Source organism: Thamnophis elegans, chromosome 3 (genome assembly GCF_009769535.1).
Source record: "Thamnophis elegans isolate rThaEle1 chromosome 3, rThaEle1.pri, whole genome shotgun sequence".
NCBI classification, from domain to species: domain Eukaryota; kingdom Metazoa; phylum Chordata; class Lepidosauria; order Squamata; family Colubridae; genus Thamnophis; species Thamnophis elegans.
The window spans coordinates 36,103,022-36,129,888 of NC_045543.1; the positions used below are offsets into that span (position 1 = coordinate 36,103,022).

General features: G+C 41.3%; 1 protein-coding gene across 3 annotated transcripts in view; it reads left to right on the forward strand.

Annotated features, from left to right (window-relative positions):
* The window catches only part of SH3BP4 (SH3 domain binding protein 4), a 49,196-nt gene extending 22,645 nt beyond the window's left edge, over positions 1-26,551 (forward strand). The window contains exons 3-6 of one of the 3 annotated variants that reach the window (XM_032213581.1): positions 12,021-12,170; positions 14,256-14,365; positions 21,903-22,091; positions 24,780-26,551. In XM_032213581.1, coding sequence (XP_032069472.1) covers positions 12,021-12,170; positions 14,256-14,365; positions 21,903-22,091; positions 24,780-25,007 — 677 coding nt within the window. In that variant the 3' untranslated portion in view covers positions 25,008-26,551. Of the gene's footprint in view, positions 1-1,408; positions 1,512-12,020; positions 14,366-21,902; positions 22,092-24,779 lie in introns of all 3 variants that reach the window. The other 2 variants (XM_032213580.1, XM_032213578.1) reach the window with 2 other exon arrangements.
* The last annotated feature ends 316 nt before the right edge of the window (positions 26,552-26,867 follow it).

Genomic DNA, 26,867 nt, shown 5'->3' on the forward strand with positions numbered 1-26,867 from the left:
TGTCTTCCCTTTGGTTTATTTGACCTCACTAGATTGGGATAGACTGCTTTTTCCCACTTTCTCTATCTTTCTCCTTTTCCTTCCCAATATTGCATTTTCAATATTGCTCTTCTAGCAACGAAATAAACTTGAGGTAGCAGGACTGCTTTAGTTTTTGTGCTTGAGTTGATTTGGACCCATTTAGGGTTTCTTCCTGGTTTGGTGCAGTTTTACTATTGGTCTTGATTAGCACTGAACCTTCTGCTTTCTTGAAGCTGTTTACAGCGATTGATTTATGGAACAATATTGTTGCTAAGTACTCAGGCAGAGTTCCCAGATAGAATTGTTGCTCAATTCTAAGCCTGAGCTCCAAGCATGTTTGGGCAGTTTTGCTGCTAAAAGCAAACATTTAAGATGGGGACGGGGATAGGGAAAGAGAGAAAACTCTTCCATTTCTTCTCAGTTCTCCCAGATCAAGTTGCTTACCCTCTTGTCCCCAATTGGGACAAGCCATGGCTGCTGCTGCACTGCTACTTGTTGCCACTTCCATATCCATCATGACTGCCTTTTTCTCTCATCCTCTCTTCTTTGTCCTTCCTTTTATATAAAGGGCTTATGTAGGGTAGGTGGGAACTAACTTGAACAGTTACTGTGGAAAGGTCAAGATGTGACTAAACCAGCCAATCGGAAGACATGGTTAATCTATGGGTATCTAGAAGTATGAGGATAAAGTGGGTTAACTTGCTCTGATCTGATTGTTCTAGTTGAATCTCGTTCCAGTAGGGAAAACTAACTATATTCTAGTCATGCTGTTCCAACATGGCTTTATAAGTGAAGAGGGGAAAGTTGTAGGTCAGTTGTCAGCTTACGTTTGCCTAGGTTGCTTGGTTCCTGTACCAAGCTGATGTCAGGCCACAGTCATCAGGTCATTTTCACATGGCCTTCATGAAACAAAGAAATGACAACTGCTGCATTGATTAAACTGGTGGAATATATACCCTTTGAAGTGGGAAGGGCTATTTCATTAGGCAGTAGCAGCCAGCTTGTCAAGTTGAACCACACTCTTTTTCTTAACTGTTTCTTTATAGCTTAGACAGTACAAATTACAGGTAGTCCTTGAATTATGACATTGATGGTTCAAAGTTACGATAATACTGTCCTCCAAAAGTACTTATGAACGAGTCACAAAGTTAAGACGTGCAGCACTCCTATAGTCCTTTGCCCTTAAAAACCAACTACAGAGACACTGCAGCACACACAGACCATCTATTTCCCCCCATTCTGCCCCATCAGGTCCTCGCAGGAAGAGGGGGCCTGTTTTGCCACTTCACTGGCTGGGCCTGTTTTGCCAGTCCACCAGCTTCCACAAGCTTTGCTCCTCCCCTCCCACCTGCCCCCTAGTCACCAATTGCTCACTTATTTTTCCAAGATTTCAGCGCTCAAGAGGTTGGGGTATGGAAGGAGAACAGGCCGCTCCATTGCTGGGCCACATGACAGAATTCCAGAAGTGGCTGTCTTTTTCTGAGATTCAGGTAAAGTAGTGCTTCCTTTTCAAAGCATTAGCCTACTCAGCTAAAGCTTAAGAGAGAGAAGTAGTTCTCTCTTGTAAGCTAAAATTGTTGCCTCTCTTCCCAAGGCATAATGGCACAGAGCTAAAGCTTGGGGGAGAGAAGCAAGTTTGCCTTCCTTCCCAAGGTATTAGAATACATTTGTAACATGAAGTCGAATTTGCTTTGATACTTCTAATTAGCTATGGAAGAGGAATAGGGAAGCTATGCAAGTTAGTGTCAAGTTCGAAGCACTGTTAAATAAATGCTGTTGCAATTATTATCACTTCTCGGCTTGCCAATGAACTAGCAGGGAGGGAAGGCTGAAATGGAGTGTAGCTTCCAGACATCAAGAAGACAAACCATGAGAGCTAGGGACACTTCAGTAGGTGGTTGAAAACCCCAAGGACACTTTGTCATAAGAATGCAATGACATTCAGTTGGACCATGTGACCTTCACTAATAGGAGGGAGAATTCTATACTTCAATTATGTGGGATTGCATGGCAATTAGCTAGAGCTGGTTTTGCCTTAATCAATGCCTCAATGATGTACTCAATAAAGTTTTGCATTAAGAGATCATCTCGATTGTGCTTGCTTGGTTAGGTTTGTTAGTCGAAATTTTGACATTAAACTAGCTCTAATCCAGTGGTTCCCAACCTTTTTTTTGGCCATTTCCCACCTAAGCATCTCTAAAATCCTGATGCCCCCCCCCCCCCGTGACATATATTTCTTACTTTACTCAAAAAGTGAACTTTACTCACAGGGAGGAAGCCTAAAAGGTCATTAACTTGATTTAAACAAGGTTCAAATTGCCCCCATTAAAAATCAAATTGCCCCCCCTGTGGGGCATGGGCCCCACATTGAGAACCACTGCTCTAATCTAAAAGTAAAATTAACCAAGGAGTCCTGGGCTCCTACAACCAGTCCAGTTATGCAAGAGCTGTGAAGACTCAGGGAAGATGTCCAGGGTGAAACGAAAAGGAGAGTAGGCAACCAAGTCCAGGATGTGGCTGAGGGGAAAAAAAACCCAGTCACAGGCCAGGTGAACTTTGGCACACAAACAGTGGTGACCCGTGTGAAAGTGCAAGTGGAGAAGACTGAGCAACCAGCAGCATGGGACAAGACCATGGTGGCTGGAGGGCCCTGCCAGGTGGGAGAGAAGCTGTGGCAAGCTGTGGTGGTAAAGACGTCAGAAGCCAAGTTCCCTCTGCTTCCTCCAGGGGGCCAAAATGGAGAGGGAAAAGAGTTCCCTCTGCTTTCTCCTAGGCCATGGCCTGAAATGGAGAGGGAAAAGAACAGCAGAGTGGGAAGAGCCAATGGAGTGCAGATACCTTGAGACTTGCTGCCGCCCATCAGTCAAACAGCTAAGGGAGAGGCTCATCAAAATGGAGATGTGGAGAGGGGAGCTGGCATAGGGAATCGGTCAACCTTCTGGAGCCGGATCCATTCAATCTTCAGCAACTCTCCCAACCTTGGCCGAAACAGGGGGCTGCAGCCTTGAGGGCAATCAGCCCCCCATGAAATGCTGTACCCCAGCCAGGTCTGGCTCTAGGGCAAGGCGCCAGTGGGCCCCAGAGAGCAGTGGCCCAGTCACACGGGTCTCAAGTGCAACTGGCAGCTGCAGTAGTCCAACCCTTCTGGAGTCGGATGGCCACAGGTATATTGGGGTGCCCCAGCCCCATGGAGCCCCTCCCATGTTTGATGGGAGTCCAGAAAAGCTGGTGTTCTTCCTGAATCAGGTGTGGGCTCATCTGGATCAGTATGGACCAGCTTATTTTGATGATGTGGCTTGCATGAATGCCATTGTGGCAAACGTAGAAGGAGAGGAAGCAGAATGGGTGATGAACTTCCATGATGAAGGGACTCCTGAGTTGGAGGATCCTGACGCCTTCTTGGTGGAACCTGGAGCCCAGTTTGGAGACACCATGCAACTCTAGGGGGCAGAATCAGAGATCTGTGCCATCAAGCAGGAAGGCAGGTCTATGACTGAGTAGATTTGTGAATTCCGAAGGCTGGCAAGGAGACTGAGTCACTGGCTAGAGGGGCTTCTTGTCTACTACTTCCGAGACGGCATGAACAGGGAGCTGTACCCATGTGTTTACTTCAAGGAATACTAGAGCGGATCCACAACTGGTACCAGCAGCCGATTAATATGAAACTTGACCTAGTGGAAAATAAGAGGCACAGAAGAACGGAAAGTGGCCTGAAGAAGACCCTGTCAAGGTGCCAAGTAATATATTCCATTCAATAAGAACTCCAAGGCAGGCAATTTCCTCAAAGAACATTTTATTGAGATAACTGTTGAGAATAACATTTTATTGGCATGTGGAAAACTGGCTCTATGTTCCCACCGGTTTTACACCCAATTAAAAGTAAAACTTTGTCACTTCCCCCCAGAGTCTCCAGTCACATGGTCCAATCAGCATACAGTCCAGTTGCTAGGTGACCTTAGTCTCCACCTTTCAAACATCTGCACCAATACCATTGATTCCCAGGGGAAAGAATTTTATTTATGCTACAATACCCCAGCAATCTCTACATCCCCCTCCATGGCCCCTTTGTTCCAGGCTGTGTCAGCCCTGAAGAAGTGGGAAGAGAAATTTCCCTAGTGAAAAACTACAAAAAAGAAAATGGCCACAGTTTGGCCAACTTCAGGAGAAGCGCCCCCTGGGACAGAACATCACACCTGTTCCTTCACTTGGACATGCCCCGAGGCGTGCACATGGTCCATATTTCTGATGTGGCCAAGAGGGTCACTTGAGTTGGATTCTGCCTGGCACCAGCATCTATGGCGACTCCACAGACCCCAAGTTCTCTGAAGTCAAAGAAGCCACCTTAAAAAGAGAAGGAGAAGTCATGAGGGGCATGCCAGGTCATTGAAGTATTTTTCCTCCCAGGCAGCGGGGAGGGAACTGACCATGGAGGACTCACAACTAACCTTCTATGAGAGCAACAGTGAGGGGGAACATGACTTGATAGTTAGTGGTATCATCAACCCCTTTTCAGCTCAAGTAGAGGTTGTAGTACTTCATTCAAGGGTGAAGGGAGTTGTGAAGGCCCTAATAGACTCAGGTGTACCCAGTGCTTAGTTAGCCTGCAAACGATATGGAAATTCGAATTGAGGGTGAAGAAACTGCACCACCGTGAAGTTTGAGCAGGTCAATGGCTCTAAAGTGGGAGGGGCCTGCCTGCCTCCTATCTAACAAAGTTGGTGCACCTGAGATTAGGGGACCATGAAGAAATCATTCGATTCATGGTGGAATCAAAAATGGCAGAGGCTATGATATTGGGGTTATCCTGGCTAACCAAGTGGAGCCCCAGCATGCACTGGGGAGAGAAGAAGTACATAGTGAGTGTGAGGAAGGTCCCAAATCCCCCAAGAAGGAAGTGGAGCGAGCCTGGGCATCAAAGAAATAAGGGGGAAGGACTTGAGCACACCAGTGGCATCGAAATTGGCACTATAAATGCAGAACATCACCAGAGAATATCGGGACATGGCGAAGGAGTTCAGCGAGAAAGAATGTGATGTGTCCCCCCCCCCCACATTGTCCCACGGATTGTGCAATTGAGGCCTTGCCAGGGGCAAAACTCCCCAAGTCCAAAATATATTCAATGACTCCAAAAGAGATTGGGGGAGTTGGGACACTATATTGATAAAAACCTGGCCAGGGGCTTTATCCAGGCCTCAGAGTCCCAGTAGCAGCTCGCGTGCTGTTTAAGAAGAAAGATGGATTGCTAACTCTAACCCTAGGGATATTTGAACAAAACTCAAATGCTTGGCAACCAGCTTGTATTACAGTGACTGCAGCATCTCATAATTATGTCATAGCTGGCCTTGTCTGACAGCCTCCTACAAGCAAAGTCAATGGGGAAGCCAGCAGGGAAATCATTCCAGTAGGTCTATCCCCCTCAGCCTTTTCTTTGCTCACACACACCACACACTTTTCCTCACTTGTTTGCACCCACCAGCACTCTCCTTCCTCACCCTTTCTGCACTTGCACACAGGAACACACCTACCACCCACTGGACCTAATCCTTACTAATAGAGAAGAAGTGTAAGAGGAAGTTGAAGTTGCCAGAATCTTGGGTGAAAGTGACCATGCCATACTGGAATTCAATATAATGCAAACGCAATAGAAAATAATCCAACCAATATCTTAAACTTTAAAATAGCTGATTTTAACAAACTAAGAGCCTAGGAAAGACAATGAAAATCCTAAACAACTCAGGAAGTGTGGGAAACAATGCAATCATAAACGCCCAGTCCAGCACAATACCATTGAAAAAGAAAAAGAAATTCAAGAAGAAACCAGCATAGTTGCACAAAGATCATGCTGACAAACTGAAAGACAAAAAGGACAAGTACAAAAAGAGGGACACATAAGTAAGGCAGAATATCAGCAGATAGCCAGAACCTGCAAAGATGAAGTCAGGAAAGCAAAGGCTCTGAATAAACAAAGATAATTTAAAAAAATAAAGGAAAAAGTCAAGGAAACAGTCGTTTTACTAACAAGAGAAGATGACAAGGAAATAACAGGCAGTAGAGAGAAAGCAGAGCTGCTTAACTCATTCTTTGCATCAGTCTTCATGCAAAAAGAAACTATAGCCGATCTACCAAAAAAACTACTGTAAAAGATAAGACTAGAAATAAAAATTAAAATAAGCAAGAAAATGGTAAGAGAATATCTATCTGATCTTGACTAATACAAATCACCGGGACCTGACATTACATCCTAGAATTCTAAAGGAGCTGGTAGATGTTCTCAGAACCATTGTACCATATCTTTCAAAAATCCTGGAGCACTGGGGAAGTACCTGAGGCAGTGGTGAAATTCAAATTTTTTTACTACCGATTCTGTGGGCGTGGCTTGATAGTGGTGTCCTGTGACTGAGTGGGTGTGGCCAACTCAATGCCCCACCACCACCAAGCCATGCCCACAGAACCTGGTAGGAAAAACTGTGTGTATGAGTCCATTCACAGCAGAGCTTCTGCTCCCTTTATGGTCTCCCCTGGCCCCTCCCTCCAAGGAATTGAAGCACCTTAAAGAGACAGGTGTGAATGGAGGGAGAAATGTTTGGATTGTCTCTGCTGCATTTAACGTTGAATTCTGTGGCAGAAACAATCCAAACTTTTCTCCTCCTGTTCATAGCAGAGCTGCTGCAGCCTGTCCCTTTAAAATAGTCCCCGGGAGGGAGGGTCCTGTGGGGGAACATAAAGGGAGCAGCAGCTCTGCTGTGAACGGAGGGAAAAATGTTCGGATTGTCTCTGCCACAGAATTCAATGTTAAATGCAGCAGAGACAATCCAAACATTTCTCCCTCCATTTGCAGCAGAGCTGCTGCTCCCTTTATGGTTCTGCCCAGCCCCCTCCCTCCCGGGGACTATTTTAAAAAGACAGACTGCAGCAGCTCTGCTGTCAATGGAGAAAGAAACGTTTGGATTGTCTCTGCCACAGAATTCAATGTTAAATGCAGCAAAGACACTAAAATAAGCCCTCCCTGAAAATATTTCAACACAGAAGCAGCCATGAGGTGACTACGCTCGCCGCCTCTGGCACCTCAAAAATAAAAAGATCTCCCTGAAAATAAGGCCAAGCGCTTATTTCAGGGGTCAAAAGAAAATAAGACCATGTCTTGTTTTGGGGAAAATAGGGTAATAGATTTCACTAAGGCATTCGACAAAGTAGAGCACAACCTGGTTCTTGGTAAGCTACAAAAATATGGAATAGACAATATCACTACCATATGGATTTGTAGCTGGCTGACAAACTGTATTCAATGAATAGTCCTTAATGGTACTACATCCACATGGAGGGAAGTAAGCAGTGAGGTACCACAAGGTTCCATCTTAGGCCCAGTACTCTTCAATAAATGACTTAGTTGAGGGAATAGAAGGGGAACTAATCAAATTTAAAGAGGACACTAAGCTGGCAGGAATAGCCAACATCACAAAAGACCAGCTCAGGATCGCCAAACATCTTGACAGGCTTGAACAATGGGCTCTATTCAACAGAATGAATTTTAATGTTGAGAAGAGCAAAGTTTTACATTTAGGAAGGAAAAACTAAAGGTAAAAGTACAAATTAGGTAAGACCTGGCTCAAAAACAGTAATTGTGAGAGGAAGCTTGGAGTCTTAGTGGATGATTACTTGAATATAAGCCAGCACTGTGTGGCAACAGCCAAAAAAGCTAATACAATCCTGGGTTGTATAAAAAGAGGCATAGAATCAAAATCATGTGAAGTATTAGTACCGCTTTATAAATCCTTAGTAAGACCATACCTGGAATACTGTAACCAATTTTGGCCACCACAGTACAAAAAAGATGTTGAGACTTTGGAAAAAGTTCAGAGAAAAGCAACTAAGATGACTAAACACCTGGAGACGAAAACATATGAAGAATGGTTGCAGGATTTGGGTTTGGCTAGTCTCGATAAGAAAAGAGCTGGGGGTGACATGATAGCAATGGTCCAATATTTGAGAGGCTGCCACAAAGTAGGGGGGGGGGTCAAATTATTCTCCAAAGGATCAGAGGGCAGGACAAGAAACAATGGTGGGAAACTGATCAAGGAGAAAAGCAACCTGGAATTAAGGAGAGAAACTTCCCAACAGTTATATATACTGTATATATTTCTCCAGACTCCCTAAATTTATGCAACACTGTACCACCACCCAACTCACCCACGGCCTGCATCAAAACTTCTAGAGCTCCCCACTCCTCTTCAGTACTCCCACGCTCCTTACCTGGGACTCCCCCCACTTCCCATTTAAAAAACGATGTGTCTCCAGGACTGCCTGCATTGCCATCACTGAGTGATGTGATCATGTGTTATCAACTTTTACAACCAAATTGCTTAGCAATAGGAATCTCAGTTCCAGTTGCCATCATTACTTGAGAAAAAGCTGTATATGATAAATTTTCAGTACTTCAGCTTTGAGTACATTAAGAGCGCTGTAAAGTTTTCAATTCCAGTATTACTTTCTAAATCTCTTTTATTTTGCTTTGACTTGTAATTCTCAGTGTTATTTTCTTTCATAGTAATGGATACAGAGAATTCCATGGTAGATTTCATCTTATCTAAATTATGTTCAGGCATAGCCTACATTCATATTCCCAAGATAATTAGAGAAATACTGTATAAAAACAATTACATAAAGACAATTTGTTGCCTTTTTTTTCAATCAAATTTTTATTTTATATTCTTTATACAGCATGAATCTGGGTATCATACATTTCAATACACATAAATTTATTACTCCTAGATATTACATTTCATTTCCATTATTTCATATTATTTATACATGCCTTTTACTGTTACCCTTTCTGTTCTTTTGTATATCTTAACATATTAATATATACTATTATTCCCCTCTAATTTCTATCCCTTTTAACTTTTTTCCTCCTCATCTCGCTGTAATATTCAAAGACATATTTTTCACCTGTTTTGTTGTTCATATTTCCTTAATTAAATCCAAATGTCATCCTCATTCTTTCATTCTTCAATGTCGCCATGTTCAGGCTGGATTTTGGGCTAAGAAGCCCAAAACCCAATCTGAAGATGGCGAGTGAGACCTCGCTGAAACATTGCCAAGACAATCACAATCTTACATGGGAAAAGAGCCAAATACAACAAGACCAGCATAATGTATGTGTGTGTGTGTGTGTGTGTGCGCGTGCGTGCGTGCGTGCGTGTGTATTTGTTTTCGTAGATTTTTACGGGTATAGGTATGCAGGTCTTTTCCTGTGTAAGATTGACAGTATCTTGGCGACGTTTCGACAAGGTCGCACTTGTTATCTTCAGGCTGGTGCCTTTGGCTTCGTGCTTGTGCGAGCAAAGCGTGATCAGAGCTGCTGTTTCTCTACAAATTTAGGTGCGGGTGTGTGGAATGTTGGCTTTGTTGCTTTAAAAGGATCTTACACGGGAAAAGACCCAAATACGCCAAGACCTGCATATGTATGTATGTGTGTATGTATGAGTGTATGTGTATATATTTAATAATACTGAAATTCAAAATCTAATTTTCCACTTCTTCATATCTATTTATAGTAAAATATTATCCTAATATCTATCACACTACATATAAAATAATTGCCCAACATATATAATTCTAATATTAATGCACATTATTAAAATATATTCACAGCATATTCTTTTACTCTTTTTTCCCTTATCCATCATCTCTTGCCCGCATCCAAACCTTTAACCTTATTTTCTTTTTGGCTTGCCTCCCATATTTGTCCCTTAAATCTTTTACTCCCTTTATTTGACTATGCAATCTAGCTTTTTCTCCCTTTTCTACTCACTATCTAATTTCAGAACTGTCTATTCCACATCCTATCTCTTTTCCCCAGTTCTCTTCCTGTTTCTCCCATTCCCTTTTTAAGTTTTTTACAGTATTTTCCTCCTTTTTTAGTTCCTTAATCACTATTAGTTTTAGTAACATCTCCTCCTTGTTAGCTTCTTCTTGCTGATTTCTCAGTTCCACTTTCCCCTCCATTTCTTCTGTTGGCTCCATTCTTTCTTCATTGTCCTGGTCTTTACCCATTATCCCTTGTATTATATTTTCCAGTTTTTGGTCTATATGGTCAAATATTTCCTTAATACTTTGAAAAAGTTCCATTCCATTTCACTTCTCCTCATTTCCATCTTGTATTGTATCTGTATTTAGTAGTTCTCCTTTTTGGCCAGCTGTCCAGGATTCATTAATTCAAAACAAAACTTCCAAGTCACAATTTTAAATCTCATCAATAATCAGTCCAGTCAATTTAAATTCACCAGAGGATTATCCATGCCTCTTCAAGTCACTTTTCTATGTTCAGTAATATTCAGGGGACTCTTAACTGAAGTTCTTAGTTAAAATCAAATCTCTAGTGGTCTTAGAGTAGAACTATGTCCAGCAAATATTTCAGTCTTTTTAAATGATTATTTCCAAGTTTGCATAGTTCCCTTTTCATCAACAGATGGCACTTTCACTTCTGTCTGCTTCAGCCTCTCTGCAATAATGTTGACAGTTCTGATTTCAATTATTTTAAGTTATAAATCCAATAATTGAGGAATATTAGTAAAGAGAAATTTGAGACTTTAATTCCAGCATTTTAAAATGCTCTCAGTACCATGTCTTTTAACTTTGAGAAACCAAATTTCTATTTATTTTTTAAAAAGTAATTTTTTTCTTAAATTCTCCTGTATTTTATCTATGTTTTCGTTCGCCACTTCAACAAATAGTTCTAAATATACTTCCCCCTTAGATTTCTTGGGGTCAACTTCCAACAAAAAAGTATTCTCTCACCCAGTTCACACACCATTCACTTTCTCCGCACCAGTACAGTCTTGGGTATTCGGGCTGGGTAAATGGCTTCATTGGGTAAATGGCTTCATCGCAGCCATTTTGGGCTGCTGCTGCTCTTTGGATGAGGGGGCTTTCCGAGTCAGGGAGAAGAGATGCAGCTCTCCTCCACCTGCATGGCAGTCCTCCTTTACTTCACCACCTCTCCAGGGTGGCTATGGCTTGATTTGAGCCCTCCGATGGAGAGAGATTGGAACAGGACCATGGAGCTCGCGGTCCTCACTTCCTAAGACGAGGACCAGAAGTCAACAATTTAATGCTTTTGTTTGTTAGTCATTATTGATTCCTGAGAAATCTATGTACTTTGCCATTCCTAGGGCTAAGAGAGTGTGGCTGGCTCAAAGTGACCCATATAACTTCATTTCTATGACAGTTTCTCAGTCTAATCCAATGCCTACATCAAAATCACTGTTACTTGGTATTTACAAATACATATGTAGCTTAGTATAGCTTAGAATCATTTTCTGGCTAAGGCAGTCTTATTTTTCCTTTGATGTCTTTGTTTCTTATCAAAATTTCATATCCATCACAAATTGTGCATAATTTTCTAAGTGAAAAATCTTGTACATTCCTATTCAGAAGTCACAGACCCTCCTATTGAATTCAGTGAATAGTTGAGTATAATTTAATGACTAGATAATCTTCTACAATTTCTTGTACAGTAAGAATTTCTTCACATATTAACAAAAATGATCCTATAGTATAAAGTATCTTCAGAAAGCTATGTACATGCTTACTTCTAAACCCCAATGAAGAAATGTCTAGATAATCATATGGTTATAAAATCCCAAGGTTTGGCTAATTTGCATTTAATTTTGCAGGGAGATACACTTGGGAAAACGGGGGGAAACTAGACCGAATAGTGACAAATGTATTGTTAGTTAATTTAAATTAGGTGAAAATTAATGTGATTATCCTTGTATATATCTTTTGTAATATAATATCAAGTACAATTTAATGATGGTCTTGAGAGGGATTTTGGGATGTACAGTACATCCAAGTTTTTCAAGGTTCACATGAAGCCTTTAAGTCTTCAGTTTTTCATCCTAATTTAATAGTATTTCATTGTTTGATGTAACTTGTGTAGTATATATTGACTATGTTGTTTGCCATTCCTTATTTTTAGTGGACTATTTTCTTTGCAGTGCCTTCTCCTGGTGCCTTGATGACAGATAGCCTTGCATCATTGGGAACTGCAAAGGAAGTTGTAGCAATTAAAGACTATTGTCCAAACAACTTTACTACATTGAAGTTTTCCAAAGGGGACCATCTCTATATCTTAGATACCTCAGGAGGTGAGTGGTGGTATGCACACAATACCACAGAAATGGGCTATATTCCATCCTCCTATGTGCAGCCCATAAACTATTGGAACTCTTCATTAACTGACAGTGGAATGATAGACTATCTCCTTGAAAGTTCTGATGAAGGAGCAAAAGAGTTGGATTTGCTTGGCGACTGGTCAGATGCAAAGTGGAACTTAGCTAAAAACAATCCTTTTTTGAACAGTATTCAAACTACTAACCATTTTCTGAATGGAAATATGAAAGAAATGTCAGAAAAAAGCAAAGAGGTTCCCCACCAAATCACAATGGATTTGTTACTCTTTGATACAGTTCCTACATTTACGGGGTCAAGTTCTATAGCAAATAGCAGTTTTCTTGACAAAGTGCCATCAGTGAATGGATTTGATTTTGAGCAAGCAAACAGACAAGACAATCCTTTTTTTAGAAGCAAACGCTCATACAGTTTATCAGAGCTTTCTATACTTCAGGCAAAATCAGAAAGTCCATCTTCATCAGGTTTCTTTACTGGATTGAAATCTCCTACCCCAGAGCAATTCCAAAGCAAAGAGGATTTCAGGGTTGCATGGCTAAGTCATCGGAAACTAGCAAGGTCATGCCATGATTTGGATTTGCTGGGTCAGAACCCTGGTTGGGGGCAGACACAACCTGTGGAGACTAACATAGTTTGCAAACTGGATAGTTCAGGTGGTGCAGTTCAGCTTCCAGATACAAATATTAATATTCATGTACCTGAAGGACATGTGGCTGATGGAGATGCACAACAGATCTCTCTGAAAGCTCTATTGGATCCCCCACTGGAACTCAACAGTGACATATGCAGTACCATAAGTCCTGTGCTGGAAATTAAACTGAGCAACATGGAAATCAGAATGCCCATTATATTGGAAATGAAAATTTCAGCAGAAATTAACAATGACATTGTGAGCAAGAATTTAGTAGCTGTAAGGTGCTTGAGGAGTGATGTGAAGGAAGGCCCATATACTCCAATGGCGCTAAGTTACTGTTATGGAGGCACAATCAAGGTTCAGTTGGAGAACCTGGAACCCTGCATGTATATAGCTATTGTAGCCCAAGGACAGAATATTTCATATCCTTACACAGTTTGGGATTATATCAGTAAAAAAATTACAGTTGGGGTCTATGGTCCAAAACACATACATCCTTCATTTAAAACTGTAGTTGCTGTATTTGGACATGATTGTGCACCAAAGAATCTTGTAGTGAATGAAGTTACACGTCAAGTACATAGTGTAGCACCAGTAATGCTGCATTTGTGGGGAAAGCACCAGTTCTTCTTACTAAGACCACAAGACTTAAAACTTTGTATGTTTTCAAATATGCCTAATTATGAGGTGAAAGCCAGTGATCAGGCAAAAATAGTGAGAGGATTCCAAATGAAACTTGGCAAAGTCAGTCGCCTCATTTTCCCCATCATATCACATGATCCTAATGAGCTGTCTGATTTTACTTTAAGAATACAAATTAAAGATGACAAAGATATTATGCTTGCTCAGTTCTGTGTACAGACACCTCAACCACCTCTTAAAAATGCTGCTCGAGGTACTGGACAGCGCAGGTTTCTGAAAAAAAATGAAATTGGGAAAATAATTTTGTCTCCTCTTGCAACCACCAGCAAATATCCTGTTTTCCAAGATCGGACTGTCACTTGTTTAAAATATGGCAAATTGCTGAAAACAGTAGTGAGGCAAAATAAGAACCATTATCTCTTAGAGTATAAGAAAGGAGATGCTATAGCTTTGCTAAGTGAGGAGAAAATCAGATTGAAAGGTCAGCTCTGGACCAAGGAATGGTACATTGGATACTATCATGGTAAAATTGGCCTAGTCCATACTAAAAATGTTTTAATTGTTGGAAAAGTCAAACCAAATTATTTCTTTGGACCTGAGCTTACTACAAGTATGTTGCTGGAGCAAATTCTAAGACCTTGCAAATTTCTTACCTATATCTATGCTTCAGTAAGGACTTTACTGATGGAAAATATTAGCAGCTGGCGTGCCTTTGCAGATGCTCTGGGATATAGGAACTTGCCACTTGCTTTTTTCTGTCGAGCAGAATTGGACAGTGAGCCAGAATGTGTTGCTTCTGTGTTGGAGAAATTGAAAGAGGACTGTAATAATTCAGAAAGTAAAGATAAGAAATCTTTCCAGAAAGAACTGATGTTGGTAAGTATTTTCACTATTCATTGTTTTAACTTCTTGCTGGTTTAAAAGTGCAGTTAAAGAATGAGGAAATAATAACTGGGTTTTAGCAGTGCCTATATAATGTTTAACTATGAATATACAGGTGAAACTCAAAAAATTAGAATAACGTGCAAAAGTTGATTTATTTCAGTAATGCAACTTAAAAGGTGAAACTAATATATGAGATAGACTCATTACATGCAAAGCAAGATAGTTCAAGCCGTGATTTGTCATAATTGTGATGATTATGGCTTACAGCTCATAAAAACCCCAAATCCACAATCTCAGAAAATTAGAATATTGTGAAAAGGTGCAATATTCTAGGCTCAAAGTGTCCCACTCTAATCAACTAATTAAGCCATAACACCTGCAAAGGGTTCCTGGGCCTTTAAATGGTTTCTCAGTCTGGTTCAGTAGGAATCACAATCATGGGAAAGACTGCTGAGCTGACAGTTGTGCAGAAAACCATCATTGACACTCTCCATAAGGAGGGAAAGCCTCAAAAGGTAATTGCAAAAGAAGTTGGATGTTCCCAAAGTGCTGTATCAAAGCACATTAATAGAAAGTTATGTGGAAAAGAAAAGTGTGGAAGAAAAAGGTGCACGAGCAGCAGGGATGACCGCAGCCTAGAGAGGATTGTCAGGAAAAGGCCATTCAAAAGTGTTGGGGACTTTCACAAGGCGTGGACTGAGGCTGGAGTCAGTACATCAAGAGCCACCACACCCAGACAGATCCTGGACATGGGCTTCAAATGTCGTATTCCTCTTGTCAAGCCACTCCTGAACAACAAACAACGTCAGAAGCGTCTTACCTGGGCTAAAGAAAAACAGACCTGGTCTGTTGCTCAGTGGTCCAAAGTCCTGTTTTCTGATGAGAGCAACTTTTGCATCTCATTTGGAAACCAAGGACCCAGAGTATGGAGGAAGAATGGAGAGGCACACACTGCAAGATGCTTGAAGTCCAGTGTGAAGTTTCCACAGTCTGTATTGATTTGGGGAGCCTTGTCATCTGCTGGTGTTGGTCCACTGTGCTTCATTAAGTCCAGGGTCAACGCAGCTGTCTACCAAGAGATTTTGGAGCACTTCATGCTTCCTTCCGCAGACGAGCTTTATGGGGATGCTGACTTCATTTTCCAGCAGGACTTGGCACCTGCCCACACTGCCAAAAGCACCAAAATCTGGCTCAATGACTGTGGGATTACTGTGCTTGATTGGCCAGCAAACTCGCCTGACCTGAACCCCATAGAGAATCTATGGGGCATTGCCAAGAGAAAGATGAGAGACATGAGACCGAACAATGCAGAAGATCTGAATGCCGCTATTGAAGCATCCTGGTAATCCATAACACCTCAGCAGTGCCATAGGCTGATAGCTTCCATGCCACGCCACATTGAGGCAGTAATTGCTGCAAAAGGGGCCCAAATCAAGTACTGAGTACATATGCATGCTTATACTTTTCAGAGGTCCGATATTGTTCTATGTACAATCCTTGTTTTATTGATTGCATATAATATTCTAATTTTCTGAGATTGTGGATTTGGGGTTTTCATGAGCTGTAAGCCATAATCATCACAATTATGACAAATCACGGTTTGAATTATCTTGCTTTGCATGTAATGAGTCTATCTCATATATTAGTTTCACCTTTTAAGTTGCATTACTGAAATAAATGAACTTTTGCACGATATTCTAATTTTCCGAGTTTCACCTGTAAGTTCTAGCAACGAAGGCAGCACTTATTGTTTGCTTCTAAAATGATTCAGCTAAAAAAACAGGTTTTTTTAAAAAAAAAAACATATTAAGCATTTGGTGATGCTTTTCCTAAAATATACCAGTAGCCATTTGAACAAGCCCTTATCAATAAGAATTTGACTGATTAGTCAAATGAAAAAGTACTATATGTCACTATTTTGTATCTTCTAGTCAAGATTGATTCCTGGCAACTTACCTGGATGAGTAACTGTAAACAAAATGAAGTAATTGATAAAAGAGAACTACTTGTCCTATTGCTAGATAACAATGTTACTTCTGAGGAATATAGAAAATAGTTTGTGACATGACAAAATTGTGTTTACTAAGGACTATATCAATTGATATATATCAATTCCTTGAAGTGTTCCAGGCTGCTGATCTGCAAAAAAACCCAAAAACCTGGACACTTTTCTTAAAAAGCACTTTCATCAAAGTAATTTGTATGTATGCAGTACGTTATATGCAGTATAATAAATAGCTGTTCAAGGTACATTTTACCCAGCCCATCATTTTAGTCTAACCTGATATAACTTTAGCTTGCACAACAGCAATATGATGGCAAAGTATCAGTTCTCTATGTTTACTGTTTGTGTGTCTGTGCAATCAGTAAACTAAATAAATTGGATGAAATATAAATTGGCTATATATATTAAATCTGCATATTCTTGCTGTTCAAAATAATCCAGAAACTTTTGGGGAAGGCATAATTTATTTAATTGCATTTTTTGCTAGATAAAGTAACCATTTTGCATTCTTGATTGGACACCAGAGTCTGCTGTGGTGAGTGAGGCAGTGTTTTGCATCACAGTCTGAGAGATTCTTTGCAATTTGTGGAAAATAAACAAGTGGATAGGACCCTCTATGGTTTGAATTTTGCCTTATGCAAGTTTAATCTATGTCCCTGTGTGCCTTCTTGGGATGGCCAAGAATGGCTTGAGTCCCAATAGCAAGAGCACTTGGACTTATATATCACTTAGTTCCATAGTGCTTTACAACACTCGCCAATTTACAATATCAGCATATTCCCCAAACAATCTGGGTCATCATTTTACTGATCTCAGAAGGATGGAAGGCTGAGTCAATCTTGAGCCAGTCGGGATCAAACTACTGGATGTGGACAGGGTTAGCCTGAAATACTGCATTCTAACGATTGTGCCACCATGGTACCAAAACATTACCAGCTTTTCCTTATGGAAGATTATAATGTTTACTCTAAAATGGGAAGTAGTATACCTTCTCTTGAAAAAGATCTTCCTTGGAACCAGCTGTTTTGAGAACATAATGTTCATTTCCAACTTTCCCAATCTTTCGAAGTGACCTTGAAAAGGTTGTGGTAAATCATCTACAAAGGAACTTAAACGAATGGATTAATAGAATCTTTAATCAAACTGCCTCTTTGAGTTAGATGATCAAGAGAGGCCTATTGTAGAGCCTTCCTCTTTACAAGTTCATAGGGTATAAACCAATTGACAGATCCTCTCACTTACAGCACCTGCTTTATGAAATCTCTTCCCACTCCTAGATAGCAATAGCTTAGACTTATGTACCACTTCCTAAGTGCTTTATAGCCCTCTCTAAGCAGTGTACAGAGTCAGCATATTGCCCTCAATAATCTGGGGCATTTTACTTACCTCCGAAGTCAATCTTGAGCTGGTCAGAATCAAACGGCCGGCAGTGGCAGAATTAGCCTGCAATTCTGCATTTTAACCACTGCATCACCATGGCACAGATACAAATGGCTTTGATTTTGCTGACATTTCACAGATATATCAAAGATGTTGTCAACTCACAAAAGCATTTCTAGTCTGCTCTTGAGTTGCTGTGGGCAACAAGGGGATAGCACATTGCACACATACCTTCTCAGATTACCAAAGCCGGCTTGTGAGACATGGACTTCTACAGCCTCGTTGGAGAATATGATTTATGACACAGACTGAGAGGAGAGGGGAAACAGGTCAAAGATCTCATTCAAGTAGCTGCCAACATGCAGCTCCTAATAAATAACTGGTTTTCTTTTGAAACCTGGCTTGAGTTTTAAATGTTCCAATTTTCTCCTTCCAATTCCCTGCCAGACGTTGCTCAGAGAGCTTCCCCAACACTTGCTAAAAAGCAGAGAATTCTTCAATTCTTCAAATATTCATCCAAATATAATTTAAATTAGTCATTTCATAATGGGGAATTAGAAACAGAAGCCAGACGGAGCACATGAATGAACCAGACTACTGTCAGCAAAACAGAGATTTACTCTGCCAATCACTTGTTTACAATGTTTTTATACGGTAGCTTCTCATAATAAATTTAGTTCATAAACATATTTTTTCTCTTGAGAAACAGCATATCACATTTTATCAGATTTATAACATTAGATCCATCCTAGATGTAGGTTGTTTTTTATTTACACACACAGAAATCACCAAAATAACTAACAAATACAAATATTTGAAAGTTTTGAAGTGAAATTTTGATTGTGCATCCAGCTTTAATTGTAAACTGCTTCAAGTTTTGTTTAATGGGAATAAATATTTTAAATATAAGTATCTAGATCGGTTAGAGAAATATAGATTCAAAATCAATGGCAACAAGAATTGTACCAGATTTTACACATGTTGCATGGAGACCACAGGAGAGGGTTTAAAATTTTTTTACTACCAGTTCTGTGGGTGTGACTAGGTGGGGGGATGTGACTGAGTGGGTGTCACTCAGGCACACTCAGTCACATGACCACCCCACCAAACCACCTCCACCAAAATAGTGGCAAATTTTTTTGGGACTTCCGATGGAGGGAAGAGAGGGGAGAACTCCCAAAAATAGACTGCCGGAGGAGGATTTAGGGTGTGGAAAAACCATAAGTTTCCTAGAAGGAATTGAAGCATTCAACTTTGCAGCCACGCCCACACCTGTGTTTATAAATCCAGTGGGTGAGGGAGGGAGGGGAAAGAATGGGAAGGAAAGGGTGAGAGATAGGAAAAATGCAAGTGGAGGCACTGGACTGTGCAAGCAGGGTGGGAGGAAAGTTCACCTGATCCTGACTCAGGACAAGGGGGAGGAAGAACTGGCTACAACCCCCAAAAACACCCCCAGGCACAATGGTGGCTGTGGGAAATCGCAGATCCCGGGTGTCAAAACTCCCCACCTCACCAGTAGAGAAGCGATTCCCAGAAGCCCTTCTCAGTAGAGAAGCGCTGTTGGAGTCTGCAGGCTCTCACTTTACTCACCTGCATGGCCCTGCCAATCAGCTGCCCCTCTGGTCACATTCCAAATTCCTCAGCTAATGAGCAGCTGTTCCCGAGCATGCTGCTGCTGTGGATTGTGCCGCCGCCTGGAAAACGCTGAGGGTTGGCTGGTGTGGGCACTGGGGAACATTCCACCAGCAAGATGGACCCCTTCATTCCTCTCCCTTCACCACCTCCAGACTAGACACCAGATCGCACATGCGCACTTTTGCCCTGCAGTTATGCATGGTGCCCTACCCCACCCCGGGTTCATCCTTTTGCATTCCGTTTTCGTGTCTTTGGGTGGAGCATAGCGCAGAGCCATGATGCCATGCAGGGCCTGCTTCTCTCCACTCGAAAGCATGGGGGAGACACTGGATTGCACATGCACACTTGTGCCCTGCAGCTGCGCGTGGAACCCCCACCCCACCCTGGGTTCCTCCTTTTGTGTTCTGTTTTCCTGCCTTTGGGTGGAGGGAAGCAGGCCTTGCATGGCATTATGGCTGTGCGCTGAGCTCCACCCGAAGGCACGAAAACAGAATGCAAAAGGATGAACCTGGGGTGGGGGTTCTGTGATTTCCCACAGCCCCCGCCATGCCTGGGGGTGTTTTGGGGGGTTGCATCTGGTTCCTCCTCCTCCCCCTTGTCCCAAGCCAGGATCAGGTGAACTTTCCTCCCCCTCCCTGCTTGCACACTCCAGTGCCTCCACCTGCATTTTTTCCTATTTCCCACCCAGTTATTCTCTACCCCCCACATTCCTCCACCAGATTTAAACACAGGTGTGGCCTCTAGGCAGCAAAGTTGAATGCTTCAATTCCTTCTAGGAAACCTATGGCTTTTCCTGGCTGTGTGCTCCACAGCCCGCCCAGACCATGCTTGGCTGGGCGCCTCCTGTCACCACCGCTCAACTTACTCATTGCAGGAATTTGATGAAGCTGAGCGGCTTCTTGGTGGGCCCCAGATCCAAATTAAACCTGGATATTTCCAGCGAGGAGCAAGTGTAGGGAGTTATCTCTTCCAGTTTCTCGATCCAGGACTTGGCATGCCGATCTCTCCTGCCACTGCTGCTCTCTCCAGCATGCTGCCCCCGTCCCCGCCACAGCTTCAATGGCAGCGACTTCGGGAGACACTGGCCGGTGGGGGGGGGGGGGGCTAGGCTAGTGCAAATGCTTACCTGTGTAGGCAGGAGATGGCAGTTCTGTGGATGCATGTGGTGAAAGCGAGACAGGGCGACTGTCAGGTGCTCCTTCATTTAATAATCAGGAAAGAAACCACTCAACTCCATTCTTAGAATTAAGTGTACTTTTACTAATTACAAACAATGAGTAGCAAAGCAAAGCTGAGTCTGAGTAAATTGGCGGGAAAGCAATGGATATCATGTATAATTCAATCCCTTCCCCTTTGCACCCCATTTCATAGTCCAATAATAATTCACCCAACTGTCAGGTGGGAGATATCTTCAAAAAACATCATCAGGCTGGAATGCTGGACAGTTGGCCTTGGCGGGAAACTCCCTTCCTCCACATGCACAGAGAAATGGTCAGGACAGCTTCTAATAACACTCCTCCAGCACATAATGATTCCCCTCCCAAATACCATGCCCCCCCTCCCCGTTTCAATGGCAGCCGAAAAGCAGCAGCGAAGCAGAGGCTGACAGCGACTGTCGGAGCAGGCTGGTTTGGGAGCGAGGCCAGCCACCCATCACTAGCGATTCAGCGACCCACACCCAATTACCACTACTGCTTTGGCCGAACTGGGAGCAACCTACCTCTGGAACCTCACCTGATTCTAAGGATAAGCTATAATCACTGCAAGTGATCTTCACAAGGGTATGGGTCCACTACCCTGTTTTCCCCAAAATAACACCTCCCCAGATAATAAGCCCAATCAGGCTTTTGAGCACATGTGCTAAAATAAGCCCTTCCCCAAAAATAAGCCCTTCCCAAAAATATTGCAACACAGCAGCAGCCATGAGGTCCTCCTGCACCCCAAAAATAATAAGACTTCCCCAAAAATAAGACCAAGCGCTTATTTTGGGCGGGTCAAAAGAAAATAAGACCCTGTCTTATTTTCAGGGAAACACGCTACTAGACCAACCTTTGACCATCTAGTTGCTGTTTCAATTCCTCCAGTAAAAATACACCACTTCCTGAGATAATTCAACAGCTACTACCATTAGAAAATGTTCTCTGATGTCTATTCAAAATCTCCTTGCTTGTGATTTAAATCCACTGTTTCTTGTCCTCTCATGTGGGATAACTCCAAACAATTCTACTCAAACTTTGGCTTTTTCAAACTATATTATGCAGGCTTGGTTTAGTAAAGTTTGCATCAATCAGCTGTCTCTTCTAAAGTAAATTATTTATTTTTCAATAATACATGACTACCATTCCTAGAACTCTGCATATTTTTGCTACTCTTATAAATTTTTAAAAAGTACATTTGTACAGGAAGGTATATAAACAAAACAGGTGTGTGTGGGTGTATCTTGCCAATTACCAGATTACAGCAAATTCTCCAGAACTTCAATGACACTTTTTTTCCCTCTTTTCTCAGGCATTATTGAAAATGGACTGTCAAGGCTTGGTTGTCAAGCTAATTCAGGATTTTGTTCTTCTGACTACAGCCGTAGAAGTGTCTCAGCGCTGGAGAGAACTTGCTGAGAAATTGGCTAAAGTTTCTAAGCAACAAATGGATGCCTATGAAGCTCCCCATCAGGATAAGAATGGTGCAGTAGATAGTGAGGTAAAAAAATACATTGTGTTCAGGCCATCCTGGAAGACCAGTAGCTTGGAAAATGAGTTTCATACTATGTTCAACATACTTTTCCTCTCTTAAATAAAGGCAGCCAACCCAAGGAAAGAAAGGAATTTATGTTGTATAGCCATTGCAGTAAAAATATACAGTGCTTCTTCCAAGATCAGCACAGATTTTATATCTAGAAATTGTGAGATCCTTCTGTGATCATATATGTGTCATGCACACAGAATGGATCAATTTAACACATTCATGTTTTTAGCATGGGTGGGTTTCAAAATTTTTTACTACCGGCTCTGTGGGCATGACAAGGTGAGGGGGCATGTGACTGAGTGGGCATGGCCAACCTGATGTCATTCATGCACACTCAGTCACATGAGAAACCGCCCCCCACACCAAGCCATACCCACCAATAGGTGGTGAAAATTTTTGTGACTCGGATGGAAAAGAGAGGGGAAAGCTCCCAAAAATAGACCGCTGGAGGATATAGGGTGTGGAAAAGCCATAGGTTTCTTAGAAGGAACATTCAACTGCAGCCCAGAGGCTATGCCTGTGTTTATAAATCTGGTGGGTAAGGTGGGGGAGGGGAGAGAACGATGAAAAGGAAAGAAGAGCTAGGAAAAAATGCAGATGGAGGCCCTGGAGTGTGTAAGCAGAGAAGAAGGAAAGTTCACCCAATCCTGGCTTGGGATAAGAGGGAGGAGGAACCGGTTGGAACCCCCCAAAACACGCCCAGGTGTGGTGTGGGCCATGGAAAATCTCAGAGCCCGGATGTCAAAACTCCCAGGGCCTGCTTCCCTCCACCCAAAGGCATGCAAATAGAATGCAAAGAGGAACCTGGGGTGGGGTGACACCGGATTGCACGCACGCACTTGTGCCCTAAAGTTGCACATCGCAACCCACCATTGGTTTAGCAGGAATAATTCATCATTGGACTCTGATTACAACACATTGTACTAAAAGAACAACAGTGACTAGAAGAACCTCTCTATTTGCAAGACTAGGAAGGCTTTACTTTTCCATGGTTCTTTCCTGTGGCTCCACATATAATAAACAAAAGTCAAAAACAAACTTATAGGAGCAGGTCCATATTTAATATCTTCCAAATGCTCTTTCCCAGAGCATTTGGGAAAGAGCATTTGGAAGATATCCCTGCATTGGGGACGTACTGGTCTGTATAGTTGAAAGCCAGGTATTCCACAGTAGGCAATAAAAGAGAATATCAGACTATTGCAGGTAGCACTCCCTTGTGACAAAATCCTCAAGTCTTCACTCCCCTAATCATACAGTAAAGGCAGATGCATTTCAGAGCAGATAGCCAGATCCGGCTTTAGAAGGTGATAACCAGAACCTTGTAGTGGACTTGCAAACTGACTGACAGCTAATGTAGCTCCTAGAATGAGAGGGCTAGGGGTGCAAATGTAGGTGTCACAATCACTACTGGACTACTGTTTTTGGATAGTCTTCAATAGCAGTCCCATTAGCATAAGTAATTATAATCCAGTTGCATAATGACAAGAATGTGTGTGCACAAAACATGATACTCCAGGAAATTATGTAAATGATATATAAGATATAGTTGTGTAAAGGCTGTCCTGACCACAACGTCTGTCTTCTTCTCAGGCAGGAGTCACAAATCCAGGAGATCTCCCAGACTGTAAACTTACTCAATATGGGAGGCTATCATCATTCAGATTTATATATCAATCATCTCTATTAAGCCTCTTATTCATAGCCACTTGGTCTTAGAATTCAGCCGGTCTGTTCTTTTCCATTCAGACCTAATTATAATACATTGGAGCAGCTTGTAGATTTCTTAAATCTTAGAATCATAGGCCTGGAAGGGACCTTGGAGATCTTCTAATCCAAGGGTGTCAATCTTGGTGGCATCATGTGACGTATTGTGACTTATCCTGTACTAAACAGGGTGTGGCCAGCGCATGAGGCGTATCCAGCACATGATGCATCCAGCCCGCAGTTTGACAGCCCTGTTCTAATCCAACCTACTATCCAAGAAGTATGTTGTAGTTTACTTCATCGTGCCTTACTGAAGTCCAAGTAAACTACAGTATATACTGAGCCTTTCCCTGATCCACTAATTTAGTGAGTTTATCAAAAAAAAAAAAAGGCAATAAGGTTTTTCTGGCAAAATCTGTTTTTAACCAGTCCATGTTAGTTTCTAGCAATTGTTTTATTAATATCTAGGTGCTCACAAACCTGCTTGATTATCTTTTCCAGTTTTTTCCCCCAAGTATTGGTGTCAAGTTAACTGGCTTGGCGTTCCCTGGATGCATTTTTCTCCCTTGTTGAAAATTGGAATTACATTTCATAAATGTCTGTACCTGCATTTCTTCTCCAGGCACTGTCAGGATCTCCTATACCAGTGATGGGTAATCTTTTCCAGACAAAGTGCCCAAAGCGTGCGTGCGTGCCCAAACCTCCAAAATGCAATGTGCCTGCCTGTAGGTTGATGGTATTAAAGGCAGAGACATGTCCAACAATACTGGGAAGGTTACACTCCCCCATCCTAGTCTTGCAAAAAGTAATCAAACAAGGCAAACCTTTTAATAACATTTGTTAATTGAAAAATTGCTGCCAGATTCTTTCTGATTTTTTTATCACCATATAAAAATTAGTGGTAAACAGGCCATGTTAACATTGGTTTTTATCTGACAGGCAATGTGGAAACCAGCCTATGATTTCATGCTAACATGGAGTAATCAGATGGGAGACAGTTATCGTGATGTTACCCAAGAACTGCACATTGGACTTGATAAGATGAAGAATCCTATTACGAAACGTTGGAAACATCTGACTGGCACCCTAATTTTAGTAAATTCCTTGGAAATATTACGAGCAGCTGCTTTTAGCCCACAAGAAGAATATGATGATTATGCCCTCTGATGGGAAGTTTAGCTTCATGCAGTCTGATTTTATTTGTTATTAGCTCAGTTCAAGAAAAAACACTTCTGAATAGCCAAAGTTTGGAACATGATTCCTGAGCTAAATAAAATAGATTTTCTTTTCCTCTTTGCAGAAGATTCCAAAGTTTTTTCTATATTCTGTACTGGACAACTTTCATTATGTTTAAAATAATACCTTTTAACAATATTTGACAGTACCAGACTGAAATCTCAAATCATTTTGATAAAGACATTGTCATTTTTACATAACATGATGTTTTCCATGTTTACTTCTTTTTTAATTATCACTTTGAATCATTGATATAGAGAAGCACAAATATGTCTCCTTGTAGGATTTGGATTTTAAAGTGTTCTTGTGCGAAATGCCTTTCAGTTCTTACTCCAGCATCTCTTGTGACCTTGTCATTGATGAAATAGTTCTGTATTATTTCATTTTATGTAAACCATCTTTGTTAGAAAATATAAGCACACTTTTTCAACTTAACTGATGTTTATTACACCAGAATTTAGCATTACAAGTTAGTGTTCGTATGAAAGATGTGTTTCATTCCTCTGTGCTTTAGATCTAAGGGCAAAAAAGCAGTGTTAAGCAAAAGCCCTAAAGATTTTTTATTAAAAATAAATAAACCTTAATGGATGCCATTTATACTGCTGCCTCCCTCCTTTATCACACAGGTTATGCAATAATAATGTATGCTTGTCCAATAGCAGATTAGATCTTCAGAAATTTACAGTGTTGGGCTATATTTATAATATGGAAGATAGTTATTCCTTGTCTGGGACTGCATCAGTTGAAAATCAGAAGACATGTCACTTTATTAAATTGCTGTATAAAAATAAACATAACAATTAGCAGGCCAGGCAAAATTATAAATTTGAAATGTTTTTGTGATCTAGACAGCTAGGTGTGGGGTCTTCTTTAAAAGAAGAATGTAGTACTGTATTGTATATTATATACCATATCACCAATGTATATTACTTGTTTATTATTTGTTCATTACTTGTTTTATTGTTTATTGTATTGATATGCTATACACTGCTTGGAGTTGGTTGGATGATTGAGGTGATTCAACAAGCAAACAAGAAATAGTTTTGATAATTCTCCGTTTATCATTATCCTTGCTGTTTGTATGTGGTATATAGTTTCTATGGCTTGGGTAAATTTCTTGCCAAAGCCCATATGTTCCAGTTGTAACAACATAAATCACCAGCTCACGTTATCAAAGGCTTTCTGAGCATCTAAAATCATCAGAGCCATTTGCTTTTCAGGATGAGCCTCATAGTATTCCAAAGTGTCCAGAATTATTCTCATATTATCTTTAATTTGTCAATTTTTTTTTAGCCCAAATGCAAAAACTGATGCTGGGATGAGATTCCGGGTAGAATTCCGTGCTTCAAAGTGGTGTTTCTTGCCCTTTTTAAAAATCAAGTGTTTTTTCACCCAAAAGAGGAAAAATCCTGATGCTGTGATCAAAAAAATGGGTGCCTCAGAAGCCAAATTCGGGACAAATTTCTTTTAGCACAAATGCAAAAAGGGATGCCAAGATGATATTCAGGTTGAATTTTGTGCTTAAAAATAGTATTTCTTGCTGTTTTTAAAAATCAAGCATTTTTGCACCCAGAAGAGGAAAAATCCTGATGCTGCTGTCAGAAAAATGGGTACTTCGGAGGCCAATTTTTTTTAAAGCCCAAATGCAAAAGTGGATGCTGGGATGAGATTCAGGGTGGAATTATGTGCTTAAAAATGTTATTTCTTGCTGTTTTTAAAAATTGAGAGTTTTTGCACCCAGAAGAGGAAAAATCTTCATGCTGCAGTCAAAAAAGTGAATGCCTTGGAGGC